Source organism: Muscardinus avellanarius (assembly GCF_963383645.1).
Source record: "Muscardinus avellanarius genome assembly, chromosome: 9".
NCBI lineage: Eukaryota > Metazoa > Chordata > Mammalia > Rodentia > Gliridae > Muscardinus > Muscardinus avellanarius.
In genome coordinates, this window is record NC_137795.1 from 109,799,842 (window position 1) to 109,818,176 (window position 18,335).

The window sequence follows — 18,335 nt, forward strand, 5'->3', positions numbered from 1 at the left end:
ACACACTGACCCACCAGTTATGGCCCAGAATCTTAAATATTCTCACCTGTGAAATTTATTACTATACTCAACACACTTTTATTCTCCCCCAGCTTTGGTATTAGAGGTTGAACCCAGAAGCATTCTACCTCCAAGTTACACCCCAAGCCCTATATGGTTGTTTTTTTTTTATAGTCCTGGAAATTAAACCCAGGGGCATTCTATTGCTGAGCTACAACCCTAGTTTTTATTTAGAAACAGTCTCACTGCAACGCACAAGGCCTAAGATGCTGGGGTTGGCCTCCATGAATCTGCAGCCCTTGGTGTCTCAACCTCCCAAGCACTGGGATTACAAGCATCCACTACCATGTTCAGCGTACTTTTTTTTATCTTAAAACAGGATCTAAGTTCCTGAGACTGTCTTCAAACCTGTGATCCTCCTATCTCAGCCTCCAAAGTACTGGGCTTACAGGTCAACATGCGTAGCTGCAGTATTACTCTTAAACTATTTGCAAATAAAATTAACTCATTAAGTTCTAAGTTTTTTCAATTCTACAAATGTTTCAATGAAATTGGCATAGGTGCATTAAAAATAGATTGCAAATTATAATCTAGAGTTATAATTATATTAATCAAAATTTAATATCATATTGTATATTATAATTTTTTATTTTTATTTTCTTGTGGGGGGGGCGGTACTTGGGGTAGAACCCAGGGGCTTTCTACCTCCAGACTACATTCCCAGCCCTATTTTATAACTTATTTGGAAACAGGGTCTCACTAAGTTGCTGAGAGCCTCACTCAGTAGCTGGGGCTGGCTTCAAACCTGTGTGATTCTCCTGTCTCAGCCTCCCAAGAACTGGGCTTACAAGCGTGTGCCACCATGCCCGGGTTATAATTTTATATTATATACTATGAATGTTTATAGGTGTTCCATATCTGAAGAAGATGGGACAAAATGGGTTAAAAGCAAAAAAGTTTAAGATGTAACCATTAGGAGACTATAAATTATAAATAGAACTCAATAGAGCCAACTTAGTATCAAAAATACAGTGGGCCTGGAGGGCACACCTTTAATTCCAATATTTGGGAGGCTAACACAGGAAGATCATAGGTTTGAGGCCAACTTCAACAACTTGGCAAAACCCTCAGCAACTTAGACCCTATTTCAAAGAAAAAAATTTAAAAGACTGGGGATGTAGCTTGGAGGTAGAATGCCCTGCCCTGGTTCAATCCTCAAAAGCAAAAAACAAAGAGACAAACAAAAAAAAAAAAAACCCACAACTATCTGGCAGAGACTGAATTAGATCCATAGAATATTTAACCACAGAATTAGAGTTAATATTAACCTTCTTTGCCTTTGAAGTTAATATAACATATAGACATTACGGAACACAGACACTCCAGTAGGTACACAGATGTTCTAGGGCTGCGGGGTAAGGGATCAGGAACAATGGCAGGTGGAGACCAGGACATAAGGGCAGCTTTCTATCAAGTCAAATCCTACTGCTCACTTTAAATACAATCTGAGTCACTATTTCAGCCCAAGAATATTTTCAGTTTTTTAAGGATAGCCAGAGAGATTTGGTATCTCACAGGTGATTTTCTCTCTCCCAGTCCCAAGTGAGGACTAGGTCCAACCTCTCCCAACACTAAAAATCCAAAGTTGCTCCTAAACAACCAGTCTAACGGGGGAGGGGAGGACAATAAAAAAAGAGGAGAAAGGAAGGTAATAGGTACAGGAAACCTAATGAGTTTTATCATCTGTCATTTTGGGTAAAAACATTAACTCCCGAATGTCCACACCAGAGCTACAATTGCAAACACTCATTTTTAAGACAGAATTCTTTTTGAATAAGTAAGTCTAAATAAAAAATCACGCTCAGTATTAAACAGACAAAAAAACTAGAGTTGATCCTGATTTCCTACGGTACTATAAAGGTACAGAAACTGCTATTATCAGCGCTAGTCTCCATTTCAGAATAAAAATGTGTTACTTGGCCAGGCGTGGTGGCTCACACTTGTAATCCCTGCACTTGGGAGGTGGAGAGAGGAGGATTGCACTGGTTAAAGCCAGCCTCACTGGCTTAAGAGACCCTGTTTCCAAATAAAAAACTATAAAATAGGTCTGGGAGTGTAGGTCGGAGGTAGAAGGGTTTCCAGGAACCCCAGTACCACAAAAAAAAAAAAAGTGGTACTCACAATGGTTCTACCCATGTCTTCAGAACACACTGAGGGCACAAGGAAGCAGGAAAAAAAAAAGTCCACTGTGTGGTCTCCAGCTTGACACTCCAAGGCCATCTAGCAAATGTTTGTGACTATGGCTTCCTGACAGTTCGGTGGAGTGCTTGATGGGGATTTGAGCCTGCATGGGGATTGTCTTAAACATTTTGACTCAAATTAGACACATTTCAGCTTGCAAGATATAGTCATTTCTGTCCTGACCAGTGTATTAACTTTGACTAAAATGCTGGGGATCTGCTTGGCCTGTCACCTGGACCATGTTTCTGTAAGACTCTGATCAACTGCCCGCGTGCAGTAATGGATCTGTCCCTGTCTTTCTTCAGTCTCACAGAATCTTGGAACTGGTTTTCATACACTGGGGTGGGTTGTTCCAGAACAGCCATTCCTTAAGGGACTCTGTGTAGGGCCAATAATTACCTTTTTAAACTGAAGTCCCAATGTAGATTTATAAAAACTGAAAATAAAATGTTAAAATCTCCAGAAACATATGACTTAAAAGATGAGAAAATACACTGGCTCATTAAGACAATTTATACAAAACCAATGTCTACTTCAGTGCCTATTACCATTCCCACCTTCACGGCCTGTTACCATTTCCACAAATTTCCTTGTCCTACTTCCTATTGTGTCTTATTTTTCCTCCTTTGTGAAATTCTGATTGAAATGAGCCCAAAAAAAGCAAAAAAAAAAAAAAAAAATTTGTACCCTACCCACAACCATTAGGAAAATTTGTTACTATTTCTGTAGTCAGGTTCTGAAATACACAAAGAGACATATTTCTCATGAAATAACATCTAAAATTTTACGTGTAAGTGGCAGAAAAACACTAAACTTCAAAAATAATTCTGTATGGTTTATCATTTGAACACGGACTTCAATACCTGAGATAAGTGTTCTATTATCCTATGTCAGGACATCTCGGATTCAGGAAATCCCCAAACTGGGTTATGTGTGTGGATTCTATATGGTTAACTTAATAAACTGAAAATACTTGTTGCTACAAATAGTTCAGTAGTAATCTGACTTAATATCTGCTATGAGCAACTAGAGAAAGTAAAGTATTTCTTGTTTTAGGGGGAAGGTGATAGTGGGGATTGAACCCAGGGGCATTCTACCTCTGAACTACACCCCCAGCCCTATTTTTATTCTTCATTTTGCAACAAGGTCTCACTAAGTTGCAAAGGGCCTCACTAAGTAGCTGAGGCTGGCTGCGGACCTGTGATCCTCCTGTCTCAGCCTCCCAAGTCCTGGGATTATAGAATGTGCCACCAGGCCACAACAGTGACAACAATGCAACATTCTTATTTAACCAGTCTTCAATTTATTTTATTTATTTTTTTGCTGTGGTACTGTAGATGGAACCCAGGGGGCACTTTACCTCGAAGCTACATCCCCAGTCCTATTTTATAGTCTTTTTTATATTTTATTTATTTTATTTTTTGATGGTACTGGGGTTCCTGGAAACCCTTCTACCACCGGGCTACATTCCCAGACCCTTTTTTTTTTTTTTTTTTTTAAATTTGGAAACAGGGTGTCTTAAGCCAGCCAGTCTGGCTTTGAACCTGTGTGATCCTCCTGTCTCCGCCTCCTAAGCACAGGGATTACAAGCGTGCGCCACCACACCCACCCGGCTCTTTTATTTTTTGAAACAGGGTCTCACTGAGTTTCAAAGGGCCTTGCTAAGTAGCTGAGGCTGTCTGCAAACTGCAGAACCTCAATCCTCCAGTCTCCGCCTTCTGAATGCTGGGATTACAAGAATGTGGCACGATGCCCAGCCCTGGTATTTCTTTTAATTTTATTGAAGAGTAGTGGCTTACCCTTCTCCTGGCTAATTTATACTTACAGATAGCACAGATAATTAATAGCTATTATATCAAACTAGATTTTTCTGATTTTGTTCCTAATTATTCATTGGCTTTTATCAAGAGAAGCTCACATAATACTAGGAATAATTAAAATAAAGATCTGACCTTTCTAAAGCAGGATTTCATTAGGTAAATTTGGATAGTATTGGTCAAATTCATCAAGACTAAGAATGACATTCCGCAAAATACTGACAAGCCAGTGACACTGATAAGCTCACACTACAGTCGCCCCATGAAGAGACCTTCCATTTCCTAGCAACACTGCCAGGAACTTGTAGACGGGGCCCTACACTGCACTAGAAGGATAACATGTGGTATGTTAGCAAGTCAACCCAAGCAAAGGTTATTCTGCCATAGAACTGAAACCAAGATGGGAAAACTAAGAAGTCACAGGTAGAAAAACCATGGTATACAAACAAGCCTTAGGATCAGCAACAAATGATAGGTAGTAATGAAAGGTGCAGCTAAATAGGAAAATAGGACGTTATCCCAGATTGAGAACTGAAAGGCAGACAATACAAGAGAAGCAAGCAACGATCAGCATATGGCTTACTTAAGACAGAATAAGCCGTAAAGGAAAGTAAATATTAACAATGTTAAATAATTAATAAATAAATAATAATTATTAAAACAGTATTTTGGAACATAGTCAACAGAAAAAAAAATCCTAAAATACTGAATCTGGTTTCTCATTTGGAATAAAACTCTCCAAATAAAGATAGATACCAGTCAATTTGACCTGAATAGTTATGATACAGTATCTTTAAAGACTTTAAATATCTGAGCCAAAAGTAAAAGAGCTATTTAAGAAAATATCTTGGAGAACAGAAATAAGCACCAAAGAAAATACTTTAAAAAAAAAAAAAAAAGCACATATAAAACGTGTTTCAGCCGGGCGTGGTGGCATACGCTTGTCATCCCCACGTTTGGGAGGCTGAGACAGGAGGATCGTGCAGGTTCGAAGCCAGCCTCAGCTACTTAGTGAGGCTCTCAGCAACTTAGTGAGACCCTGTTTCCAATAAAGCATAAAATAGGTCTGGGAGTATAGCCTGGAAAGGCCCCTGGGTTCCACCCTCAGTACCACCAAAAAAATAAATAAATAAAAAATAAAATAAAATAAAAAGTGTTTCAGTTTACTGCATATGTCTTTGCCCCAAAGAGATCACTAAGCCTACGTGACCATCTGTCTTTGGTACAATTAATCTTTATAGAATAAAATATATCAAATAAATTTAGGAGACTAATTTGCACATTAAAACTAAGACTTTTTAACTAACTTTGTAAGACCAAAATTAATTGATCAAGATCAATTATTTTAGCCAGGCACAGCCGTGGCGCACACTTGTAATCCCAGCATTTGGGAGGCTGAGACAGGAGGATCGCAGTTCATACACAGCCATAGCTACTACTTGATGAGGTCCTTTGCAACTCAGTGAGACCTCGTTTCAAAATAAGGAATAAAAAATAGGGCTGAGGGTGAACTCAGAGGTAGAATGCCCCTGGGTTCCACCCCCAGTACCACACACACAAAAAAAAAATCGATTATTTTATTCCCATAAGAAGTTAAACTGTAATTACTGAAAGCAATCTAAATCATGACAATGAAAACTCCAAATTACTATTATGACTAAACACGTCTCTACTATTTGATATCTTGCCATTTTAAAAAGCACTTCAGAAAGCAGCAATTGTGTAAAACAATAAATCTTAGATATTCTCATTTTGTCCTGTAATCTCATTTAAACCACACTTTTAAAAAGCTACAACTCATCCCTAAAAGGTACCAACACTACTTAAAACACTGAGAGAAAAGTTCCCTTCACTTTTCTCTCTCTCTCTCTCTCTCTCTCTCTCTCTCTCTCTCTCTCTCTCTCTCTCTGTGTGTGTGTGTGTGTGTGTGTGTGTGTGTGTGTGTGTGTGTGTTTGGTGCTGGGGATGAAATCCAGGGACCTTCTACTTCTGGGCTATACTCCCAGACCTATTTTTTACTTTATTTGGAAACAGGGTCTCACTAAGTTGCTGAGAGCCTCACTAAGTAACTGAGGCTGGCTTTGAACCTGCGTAATCCTCCTGTCTCAGCCTCCCAAGCGAGGGGATGACAAGTGTGTGTCACCACGCCTGGCTCCCTTCAGTTCTTAAAAATTAATGATTTAAAGATTTTTCTTCTGTAACACTAATAAGTTCTAAGTTAGGAAAAATAATCTTACAAGAGTTAGCAAATTAAAACACAAAAATGAAAACTATTAACACCATAAAAGTTTTCTTTCATAGGTACTGATGGTTATGCGGTTCAAAGTGCATCCACTGGGTATTATCAATAAAAAAGTATATTTTAGAGAAAAATAAATGTTAGCTACAATATACCCGTAATTTCAGTTAGTTTCTCTTGGTTTTGGAACCCTAGGATTACTGTGGGACAGAAATAAAACAATTTTGAGTCAGGCAGAATGACGCATGTTTATAATCTGAGTAATTGGAGCTGAGAGAGGAGGAGCACACTTTTGCAGCTAGCCTCAGCAATTTTGGGAGGCACTCCGCAACTCTGTGAGAACCTGTTCCAAAATAAAAAATAAAAATAAAAAGGGCTCAGAGGTACAATGTCACTGAATTTAATCCTCAATACCACCATCCAAAAAAAAGTCCTTTGTATAAAAAATTATGATCAGCAAGATCAATTTCTATGTTCCAGTTATGTTGAAATTACAAAGGTTACTTTAATTATTTACTAACCTCGTTTTCTAAATAAAAGGGGAAACACATAAGTTAACGTTACATCTAGGTCTCATATGAAGATAGAAAACGTTGCCCTTCAAACCAAAGCGTATTTCCACTTCCTTACTTTATACAATTGTTCTGACATCTTTCTGTGGATAGTATTAAAATCACCCTACCTAGCCGGGCATGGTGGCACACACTTGTAATCCCAGGATTCAGGAGGCTGAGACCTGAGGATCGCAATTCGCGGACAGCCTCAGCTACTTAGTGAGGCCCTATGCAACTTAATGAGACCCTGTTTCAAAATAAATAAGAAATAGGGCAGGGGGTGTAGCTTGGAGGTCGAAATGCCCATGGGTTCTATCCCCAGACCCAGGGGGGAAAAAAAGAAAAAGAAAAAAAAAAAAAAAAAAAAAAACAATCACCCTACCTACCTGTTTGGATCTGGGTCTACCAGGAGAAAATTTTCTTTTGGTAATAGCTGGTTTACCCATGCCAATTTTTGGAGTGACCGAGATGTAAGTAGTTGGCATGAGGCTTCCAGCAGAACTGAGAGCTGAAGGGCAGCCACGCAGCGCATCCTGGGGAGGTAGGTCTGACGGCCGTGCTGGAAAGGAAGACAAGTCTGCCTTGCTCAGGCCTGCTGGTGCTGACAGGGGCGGCTCTGCTTCCGATGGTAACTGTACAGATCTGTCCCCTTGGTGGGGACCAACTCTCCCACAACCTTGAACTGTAGGAGTCATTTCTAAGTCCACAGACCCAGTGGAAAGTTCAGAATTTTCTTTCTGTTCTATTTCTTCCTGTATCCTTTCCAAAACCAACTGTTCTTTAGAACATAAAGAAGTACTTTCCTCACTTGAGGCCACTAAGGCTTCTAATGGAACAATGACAGACTCAATGGGTGATTTGGGAGGCCCTGGATCTTCTTCCAGCACCATGGCTTTAGGTGCCTCCAGCAACGGCAGCTCCTCCTGCTGTACAACAGGCGGGTGCGTGAGGATCTCAGTGTCTTCTGTCACTTCCATTTTCTCTACATTTTGATCTTCATCATGAATATGCATCACGGTAGAAGGCATTTCCGGTTTTGCACTATCACTTTCATGAGAAATCTCATTTCCCAATTCAGGATTCATTTTATCGTGGGATGATTCTATAAAATTCAGAATATTTTCTATATTAATGTACAAATTTATAAATGTTGATAACTATCAATAACTATGAAATATTTGGCTAAAAAGCAGCTAATATCAGAAGATATTCATCAAGAAAGGCAAATTATTAAGCAAAGTGTGGTGGCCCATGCCTGTGATCATAGTACTTGGAAGGCTGAGACAAGCAGATCACAAATCTGAGGCTACTCTTGTCTACTTAGCGAGATTCTGCTTCAAAACACAAAAAGGACTGGGGTACAGCTCAGTAGTTGAGTGTTTCTCCAAGTAAAGACACACACACACACACACACACACACACACACACACACAAAACACACATTACTTAATGAAAGTAAAACTACAAAAGGGTTTATTAATTATAATCAATCAGAGACCTTCTGAAAATAAGATCTTAATAGGATCCCCAGAGTTTAAGGTAATTCTGGTAAGAACACCAAAAGAGACTTAATTACTAATATAATTACATTAAACAAATGTTTTTCAATTTAAGCACTTACGAAAGAACTGAAAATCACACAGGCAGCTATCACACCTGTTTACAACTAGGAAGAAAGAGGATCCGTGATATTGTGCAAGGTATCCAAGGTAAAAGGTGAAACTGGTCTATAACATTGAGATAGTTTGCAAACACCTAGATGTAACAGAGTTTCTACAGGTTCAACTGAGATATGAGCCAGACAGAAAAGACAAGTTCCACAAGGTTTATTTTGCTTATTAGCTGTCAACCTAACCAATTCATAGTTTGGATACAATCCTTATTCTTCCTTATTATCTACAAGAACTACATATAAGTACAATTCCATAAATTATATGTAGACTGGCACATTTAAAGTATAGTACTAGTGTACTAAAGCCTTTATCCTGGTCTTTATTCCTTAAAAGTCGTTAGTCTTGACATCTTGACCCAGAGGCTCGTGCCTGTACTCTCAGTCCTTGGGAGGCTAAGACAGGAGAATCACAGGTACAAGGACATCCTCAGCAACATAACCAGATGCTCAGCAACTTGGTAAAACCTTGCTTCAAAGCAGAAAATAACAATAGAGGAGAAAAAATTGGGGGATGTAGCTTGGAGGTAGAATACCCCTTGGTTCAATTTCTGGTACACACACACACAAAAGAGTAGTTAGAGGTCTCAACTGGTATAAAGTCGAAAAGACGCTATTAGAATCAGGATTTCTGAAAATAAAAGGTATTTATTTCAAGTGCCCTAGCATAAATTTTAAATTACATTAATAAAGACTACTTTTCTTATAGAATATTTGGCAAACAGTAAATTTATTTACATTCTGAAACCAAAACAAAATCTCACTTCTTATTCCTGCTTTATTGAAAAACTACATTTGAAAATAAAAAGTAACATCTGGTAATGCTAAGTATTTAAGAAAAAATTTTAAAATACCCTTTATTGAGAAACTACCCAAAATTTGTTTCAAGAAAAGAATCACTGAACTAAACGATTTGATTACTGAGCCAGGAGTAGTGGCTCACACCTATAATTCCAGTATTCAGGAGGCTGAGAAAAGACAATCATAGGTTTGAGACCAGCCGAGCAACATAGCAAAACCCTGTCTCCAAATAAAATCTTTTAAAACGTGCTGAGGAGCCAAGTATGATGGCGCACACTTGTAATCCCAGTGCTTGGGAGCCTGAAGACAGGAGGATTGAACAGGTTCGAAGCCAGCCTCAGCTACTTAGTGAGGCCCCCTGCAACTTAGTGAGACCCTGTTTCCAAATAAAGAAAAAAGCTGGGCATAGTGGTGCACACCTGTAATCCCAGCATTTGGGAGGCTGAGACAGGAGGATCATGGCTCCTGGACAGCCTCAGATACTTAATGAGGCCCTTAGCAATTCAGTAAGACCTTGTTTCAAAATAAAGAATAAAAAATAGGGTTGTAGGTGTAGCTCAGAGGTAGAATACCCCAGGTTCCATTCCGTAGAGGGAGGGAGGGAGTGCGGGTGCGAGCAAGAGCAAGCTAGTAAGCACGGTGGTGCACGCTTGTAAACCCTGTACTTGGGAGGCTGAGAAAGGAGGACCAGGGTTCCTGCCCTGCCTTAGCTACTTAGTGAGACCCTGTCTCAAAAATAAAGAAATAGGGCTGGGGATGTAGCTATAGCTCGGGGGTAGAATGCCTCTGGGCTCCACACCAAGTACTAGGGGAAATTTATATATAAATATATGTGTATATGAGAATAAAATAGGTATGAGGTGCAGCTTGGAGAAATAGTGTGGCATTCCATCCAGTACCACAAAAAATAAACAAGTAGTGCTGAGTAGTGCTGGTTCAATCCCCAAGAACGAACTAACACACACACACACACACACGCACGCACGCACGCACGCACTGGTTATTCTAATTGTATAAGACAATTGTAAAAGGTCGTTAGGTTGATTTCTTTGAAAAGTTAATTTAATGGGCAATTTCTGAAATCCACATAATAACCATAAAGGGATCATTTGGCAGCTCAATCAAAACACAGTTTAAATATATTGCTTACCAGAAATGCGAAGAACACCTGTAGGCAGACTTTCTGGCAGGCTACTTTCTGCCTGCTCCTCAGTGTGAACTTGAACTGCCACAAATAACACATTATGAAGTCTTAGCAAGGAGCCACAATTTGTTTTACATTAAATAATATAATAATTATCCTTCCCTCGACAATAATTTGAATAAGCGTATTACTATGAGCTGGGTGTGGTGGTGCACGCTTATGATCCCTGTTTCTTTGGAGGCTGAGACAGGAGGATCACAGGTTTAGGCCAGCCTCAGCAATTTAGCAAGGCCCTCTGCAACCTAGTAAAGACTCTGTTTCAAACTACAAAGTAAAACAGAGCAGGTGGTACAGCTCAGAGGTAGAATGTGCCTGGGTTCAAGTCCCAGTACCACAAAAGAAAAAAAAGTTTTACTATGAAATGTGAATTTCCAAAACAAAGCTGAGCATGGTGGCACGTGCCTACAATCCCTGTACTTGTGAGGCTGGAACAGGAAAGTCACAGATTCAAGGACAGCTTTAGTAAGATAGCGAGGCTCCCAAAGTTTGACCACACCAGAGACCACCTTGTAGTCAAGAGACTTATTGGAGGGATTGGCATGAAAGGAAGAAAGGGGGGGGGGGACCAAAAGAGAGAGCGCGGGCTGGGGTCAGGGTTATAAACCAGCTTGGGGTTAGGTGTTGGGGGCTGATAGGATAGCGCGGGCTGGATTCTCACAGGGGGTGTCATGCGGCCAGGTAATTGGCTCAGGGTCAGCAAGGAATGTCCCTTCACTGATTGGCCAGGGTGGACCAGGAGAGGACAAGTCTCCCTGGTAACTGACCAGGTCCAGCTTGAGGGGATGGTGGCTTATCCAGTCACTCCAGGGCCTCTCTGGAAATGGACTGGTAACTCATGGGGGGTGGGGGTGGGGTTCTGGAATAGAAACTTAATTCACCTAACATCAACAACCTAGTGAGATCTTGTTTCAAAACAAAATAGTAAAAAGGCTGGGGGTATACCTCAGAGGTAGAAAGCCCCTAGGTTCGTTCCCAGGAGAGGAGTGTGTGGGTGGGGGAATCCAACACAAGGACAAAACAGTAATATATTCAACAGAGAGCTGAAATTAGGGACCCATGTACACACAGCAATATTTATTGTAACTGTTTCTTTTGAATATTGGAGGTTGAACCCAAAGACAGTCTACCTCCTAGCTACACCCTCAACCAACCCTTCTTTTAATCTTTTTTCTTTTTTTGTTGTTTTGGAGACCAAACACAGGCATTCATTCGACCTCTGGGCTACATCTCCAGCACTATATTATTTTTCATCTTGAAACGGTCTCATTAAGTTGCTAATGGCCTTGCTTTGTGCCAAGGCTGGCCTCAAAGCCATGATCCTAATGTCGATCCCCAAGTACCGGGGTGAAAGGTACGCACCTCTACCTTCTTCCATTTTATTTTGAAGGAGACTCTTGCTAAGTTGCTGAGGGTCTAAGTCATTGAGTCTGGAACTGAACCTCTGATCCTCCTGCCTCAGCCTCCCAAGTACTGAAAACAGAAGTGTGTACCACCACACCTGGTCTTATTATTATAACTATTTCCTCTTTTTTCACTATACATCTTCATAAAGTATAAATTTATTTTTAATTAATTTATTTTGTGGTACTGTGAATTGAAGCCAGGGGGATTCTACCTCTGAGCTACATCCCTAGCCTTATGTTTTATTTTGGAAAAGAGTTGTGGAGGACCTAAGTAGCTGAGTCTGGCCATGAACCTGCGATCCTCCTGTCTCAGTTTCCCAAGTACTGGAATTATAGGAATGCACCACCACGCCCAGTTTCATAAAGTATAAACTTTATAAGAGCTTTTAAATGTGAGCTTAACTTGCAAAAAACCTAAGGCACATTATATATATAGTTGTGCACACACATATATATCAAACTATATAATTTACAACTTAACATAAACATCAAAGACTTTAAGATAAGTAGTTTTCAGTCTCTTTAATACCAGATCCTCAAGGACAATAACAGCTATTACAGATACTACAAAAACTTAGGGGAAATGTCACTGGAAGGCACCTCAGTAGGACTTCTGAGACGTCCTAATACAATAAAATTTTCATATCAGCATAACACCTCACAATTACCAATAGCTCTAGTCAACAATTATAAGAACCAAAGAAAGAAAAATTGCTTTTTAATGAAAATCACTTGATCTTTAAATGAGCGTGGGGTTATAATCTAATCGAGATAACAACTAAACTATATATATATTCATGCCTTTCTATGAAATTGTGTCTCTAAGATTATTTTTAAAAATCCTTTCTAAATAACTTCTTAAAAATCCATTCCTTGCCTAATTTCACTTAGAATGCTTAAGGTTTAACAGATATTTGCACGTTCAGTGTGTGTGTGTGTGTGTGTGTGTGTGTGTGTGTGTGTGTGTTCTCTTCAAAAACAGTCAATCAATCATCATAAACATATAAACATTCTTACCATCTGGAACAATTCCAGGCGTAGTCTCCTGACCATTGACATCTTTACTAGCTACTTCCTCCAGAAAGACCATTCTGTGATCTCCAGGTTCTTCGACTTCCATTTCGTTGTTAAAATCTTAACAGAAAAATCATTAATTGTTTGGCTTAGAATAAATATTTGTTTTTCTTAATAAAGTCAATAATTATGATCTTGTTTTTGTGAGGATAAATTATTACCAGAAATGCCACAAGTTTTTGTTTGAATTTTTCTTTTCTGGATCAAATACATATTATTTGTATATGTATGGGGGAGGGGTTTACTGGGGATTGAAGCCAGGAGTATTTTACCACTGAGGTATACCCCCAACACACACACACACATACACACACACACACACACACACACACACACACACACACACACACTTTTTTCTCTTTCTTTCTTTCTTTCTTTCTTTTTTTTCTTTTTTTCCTGTGGTACTGGGGTTCCTGGAAGCCCTTCTACATCCGGGATACACTCCCAAAACTATTTTTATATTTTTATTTGGAAACAGGGTCTCTTAAGCCAGTGAGGCTGGCTCCGAACCAGCACAATCCTCCTGTCTCCGCCTCCCAAGCGCGGGGATTACAAGCGTGCGCCACCACGCCCAGCCATTTTTTTTTCCTTTTTTAAAATAGGAACTCACTAAATTATGGCAGGCCTTCTTGCACAGTTGCTAGGGCTGGCTGCAAATCTATGATCCTTTATTTACTTTGTTTTTTCCAGGTCTGGGGCTGGAACCCAGGGGAAATCAACCTCCGAGCTACACCCCCTGCCCTAGTTTTTATTCTTTACTTTGAAACAGCGTCTCACTAACTGGTGTAGGGCCTCACGAAGTAACTGAGGCTGGCCACAAACCACGATCCTCCAGTCTCAGCCTCCCGAATGCTGGGATTACAAGCATGCGCCACCACATCTGGCTCATATTTACATTTTTTAAAACATAGAAATTACAGTGCCCTAAAAGCAATTAATTATATCAAACAAAACAATTTTACAGGCTTCTGATGTAGTTCAGTGGTACACAAGAAACTACGTTTGATACACAGCACTACCAAAGAAAAATGTGTGCGCGTATATGTATTTTTAAAAAGTTATTGGCATTTTCTTATTTTAAAAGGATATTCCACTAATGTATACTGATGGTACCCTAGAAATGAAATGTTAATGATAACAGTATTTCATTTTAAGCCCCTTGTATATGATAAGATAGGACTTTTATAAAAATTTGCCAATCATACTGATTTTTTGCTAAGAATCTTGATATGTTTATAACAACAGGATACTAAGATATGTTCTACCTAAACAAATTCTCAAGAAGTGATAAAATTGTCAACATTTAAGAAAGATGTTACAAACCAGGCATGGCAGTGCATGCTTGTAATCCCAGTACTTGGTAAGCTGAAACAGGAGGATCGCAGGTTTGCAGCCAGCCTCAGCTACTTTGCAAGGCCTTCCACAACTTAGTGAGACCCTGTTTCAAAATAAAAGATAAAAAATACAGCTGGGGGTGAAGCTCAGAGGTAGAATGCCTGGTTCAGTCCCCAGTGCTGCAAAAGGGAGGGAGGAAAGCCAAAACTTATTTAGAGCAAGACGACCCAAATTATGAAGAACAAACTAGGTCACATCCACATAGCTAGAACTCTTGGCTTAAAGAACACAACTGAAGGGCAGGTACACTCAAGCTGAAGCTCAGGTATGAAGATAACCATCTGAAAACGCTGGAGCTCACTCACATTGGCCATCCAATACAGAAATGACCCAGACAGCACATACATATAAAGGTTAACAAGTGATAATGAGATAGGATCTCATAGACAAGATTCCATCATTATGATTAACATGCCGGTGACCGGTCGGCACAACTATATCAAAAAAAACAACCCAAACTCTCAAGTTCACCTGTAGTGAGTTCGGCCATCTCCACTTCATCACTGGGCTGTAAGTGGTCCATCTCAGCTCCTAAGTGTTTACAATACATGCAAATATACTCTTCTTTGAGCTGAGAATCCAGTTCATGATCTGTTGGCTTGTCACATTCTAAGTGAACCCATCTGCAGTGATAAGTAAATTTAAATAACAATTTCTAATTTAAAATCAAGATAATATCTAGAGATAGGCGAGGCAAAGAGTCAGGGAAATAATTAAGTAGAATCACTGTATCTTCTTACCTCTTGCACATATTACAGTGGAGCATGTCTTTCTGCAATTCTGAATGATAGTACTTTCCACAGAAAGGACATAAGTTGTTTTGTTGTTGGTAACAAGCATCACATATCAAACAGTTGTGGTGCCACTGAGAGCTAGAGCGTGTGCCACACTCTACACATATTCTGCAGTTCTAAACACCAGGAGATATAAAAACAAAAACTGTGTCATACATTTGCAATCCCCATTCTCATATAAAGTTTTATAAAATAAATGAAACACTATGGAATATATATTGGGATTGTGTGTCTGCTGTATACTGGGGATTGAACTGTGAGCTACATCCTCAGCCCTATTCATTAACTCACAGGGTATTGCTAGGTTACTGAGTTTGGCTACAATGCTGAGGCTAGCCTCCAATCTGCAACCCTCCTCACTCAGCTCTCAACTACTGGGATTGCAGGTATGTGCCACCATGTGCAGCTCGTTAAGTTTTAATTTAATTATACCAAGTTAGGGCATATGCTTTTAAAGAACCAATTTGTTTAAACGGTGTCTTAAATCGCAAAGTTTGCACTAAAAATCCAGGGAGCCAGGCATGGTGGCATACGCTTGTAATTCCCACACTTGGGAGGCTGAGACAGGACAATCACACAGGTTCGAAGCCAGCCTCAGCTACTTAGTGAGGCTCTCAGCAACTTAGTGAGACCCTGTTTCCAAATAAAATATAAAATGGGTCTGGGAGTATAGCCTGGAGGTAGAAAGCTTCTGGGTTCCACCCCCAGTACCACCCCCCCAAAAAAAAAACCCATAATATATATATAATTTCCTTTCATTTCTTTTAAATGCCCCCACCTGGACATAGTTTATTGTTTAATGTGGTGGTATAAGAGTCTGTCTGGTAATATTTTATTTAGGACTTTTGCATTACTAAGTTCATTCATTTTAAATCTATAATGCTAAGAGAGATATGGTTACTGCTGGTTTGTCTCATTTTTTCGGGGGGAAGGAGGTACGTGGGTACTGGGGATTGGATCCAGGGGCATGTGTCTCTCTGAGCTATCCCCAGCCCTGTTTTTGGTATTTTGTTCTGTTTGTATCAGAACAGGGTCCCATTAACTTGCTGAGTTTGGCCTTGAGCCTGATATGCTCCTTTCTCCACCTCCCAAATACTGGGATTACAAGCAAGCGCCTCCATGCCTGACTATTATGGTCCTACGGCAAATGTAAGCATTGAACAAATGGCCATAGCAGAGACATACACTAAGAAAAGAAATCTTACAATTCTATTTACAAATGACAAGTAGTATACTTGGAAACTCCTAGAGAATTGATCACAAACTCAATGAAAGAATTCAACAAAGCAGTAAAATTTGAATTTAGTATGCAAAATAGAATTAAGCCAGTCATGGTGACTAAAGCCAGTAATCCTAGTACATAGGAGACTGACAAAAGAGGATCACAGGTTTAAGACCAGCCTCAGCAACTTAGCAAGACCCTGCTTTAAAAGTAAAATACAAGCTGGAAAAGGTGGTGCACACTTGTAATCCCAGCTTTTGGGAGGCTGAGACAGGAGGATTGTGGTTCGCAGAAAGCCTCAGCTACTTAGTGAGGCCCTTTGCAATTCAGTGAAACTGTTTCAAAAAATGAATAAAAAAGAGGGCTGGGGGTGTAGCCCAGAAGTAGAATGCCCCTGGGTTCCATCCCCAATACCGCAAAAAAATAAATAAAATAAAATACAAAAAGAGCTAGGGATGTAACCTGGAAGAGAGTTACCCCTGGGTTTAATCTGCAGTACCAAATAAAATTTAAAAAGTCAACAGAATTCACATATATAAATAATAGTTAAAAGATAATGAGAAAACCCCACTTTTAATAGCAACAAAATCTAAAAATAAAGAATAAACTTTAAAACCGGGCGTGCTGGCTAAGCTTGGGAGGCTGAGACAGGAGGATCATACTGGTTCGAAGCCAGCCTCAGCTACTTAGTGAGGCTCTCAGTAACTTAGTGAGACCGTTTCCAAATAAAATGTAAAATAGGTGTGGGAGTGTAGCTAGAGGTAGAAGGTCCCTGGGTTCCATCCTCAATACCATGAAAAAGAAAAAAAAAAAAAAAGATTAAACTTTAGTGTTAAAAATATTTATGAAGAGAATTATAAAACACTCCTAAGACGGGCGCGGTGGCGCACGCTTGTAATCCTCGCGCTTGGGAGGCGGAGACAGGAGGATCGCACTGGTTCGAAGCCAGCCTCTCTGGCTTAGGAGACCCTGTTTCCAAATTTTAAAAATATATAAAAAATAGGTCTGAGAGTGGAGCCCGGAGGTAGAAGGGTTTCCAGGAACCCCAGTACCACAAAACACACACATGCACGCACACACACACACACACACACACACTCTCTCTCTCTCTCTCTCTCCTAAAAGATACAAATCTAGACTTGGATAAATGCAAACGGCATCCATTGTCCTTGGCTAGGAAGTCTTATCATAATATGCCAATTCTCCTCTAAATCAATTAATAAACCTTCAACTAGATCCGGGAACCTTTACTTAAGTTTCTAGAAAGGGGGGTATGACATGAACTACTAGATAAATTGACAAAATTAAAATATAGAGAGATGGTTAAATAAAAATACAGTACTGGTATAAATTTATGGCAAAGAAGAAGCCTCTGTTCATGTGTGAATATTCCTATTAGGAAATAAACACTTGTAATTAAAGGTAAAGGGGAGTATGTATTTAACTTATGCTCAAGTGCTGGGTGAGTAGAGACTAATACAACAGACACACGCAGAGGTCAAAGGGCATGTACAATAATAATTTTTGCTTTTGTATTGGGGGTGGAGCCCAGGGGCTTTTCTACCTCTGGGCTACACTCCCAGCCCTATTTTTGGGGAACGGGGTCTCACTAAGTTGCTGAAAGCCTCACTCAGTAGCTGAGGCTGTCTTCGAACCTGTGCGATCCTCCTGTCTCAGCTTCCCAAGCACTGGGATTACAAGCGTGCGCCACCACGCCCGGCCTTAACAATAATAATTTTAAGAAATGCTATCAAAAGATGCATCTAAATCAACAATTTTTTATTTTTCACCTTTTAAACTTTGAAGTTGCCAGGCGTGGTGGCTCACACTTGTAATCCCAGCATTTGGGCTGAGACAGGAGGATCGCGGTTTGCAGACAGCCTCAGCTACTACTTAGTGAGGCAACTCAGTGAGACCCTGTT

At 39.8% G+C, this 18,335-nt stretch overlaps 1 protein-coding gene across 1 annotated transcript in view; it reads right to left on the reverse strand.

Annotated features, from left to right (window-relative positions):
- KMT2C (lysine methyltransferase 2C) overlaps positions 1 to 18,335 on the reverse strand; it is a gene marked incomplete at both ends in the record, with an annotated part of 244,663 nt that overhangs the window by 99,898 nt on the left and 126,430 nt on the right. Inside the window, 5 exons of the mRNA XM_080701295.1 lie at positions 7,238 to 7,953; positions 10,472 to 10,546; positions 12,946 to 13,062; positions 14,869 to 15,020; positions 15,138 to 15,307. Coding sequence (XP_080557421.1) covers positions 7,238 to 7,953; positions 10,472 to 10,546; positions 12,946 to 13,062; positions 14,869 to 15,020; positions 15,138 to 15,307 — 1,230 coding nt within the window. The remainder of the gene's footprint in view (positions 1 to 7,237; positions 7,954 to 10,471; positions 10,547 to 12,945; positions 13,063 to 14,868; positions 15,021 to 15,137; positions 15,308 to 18,335) is intronic.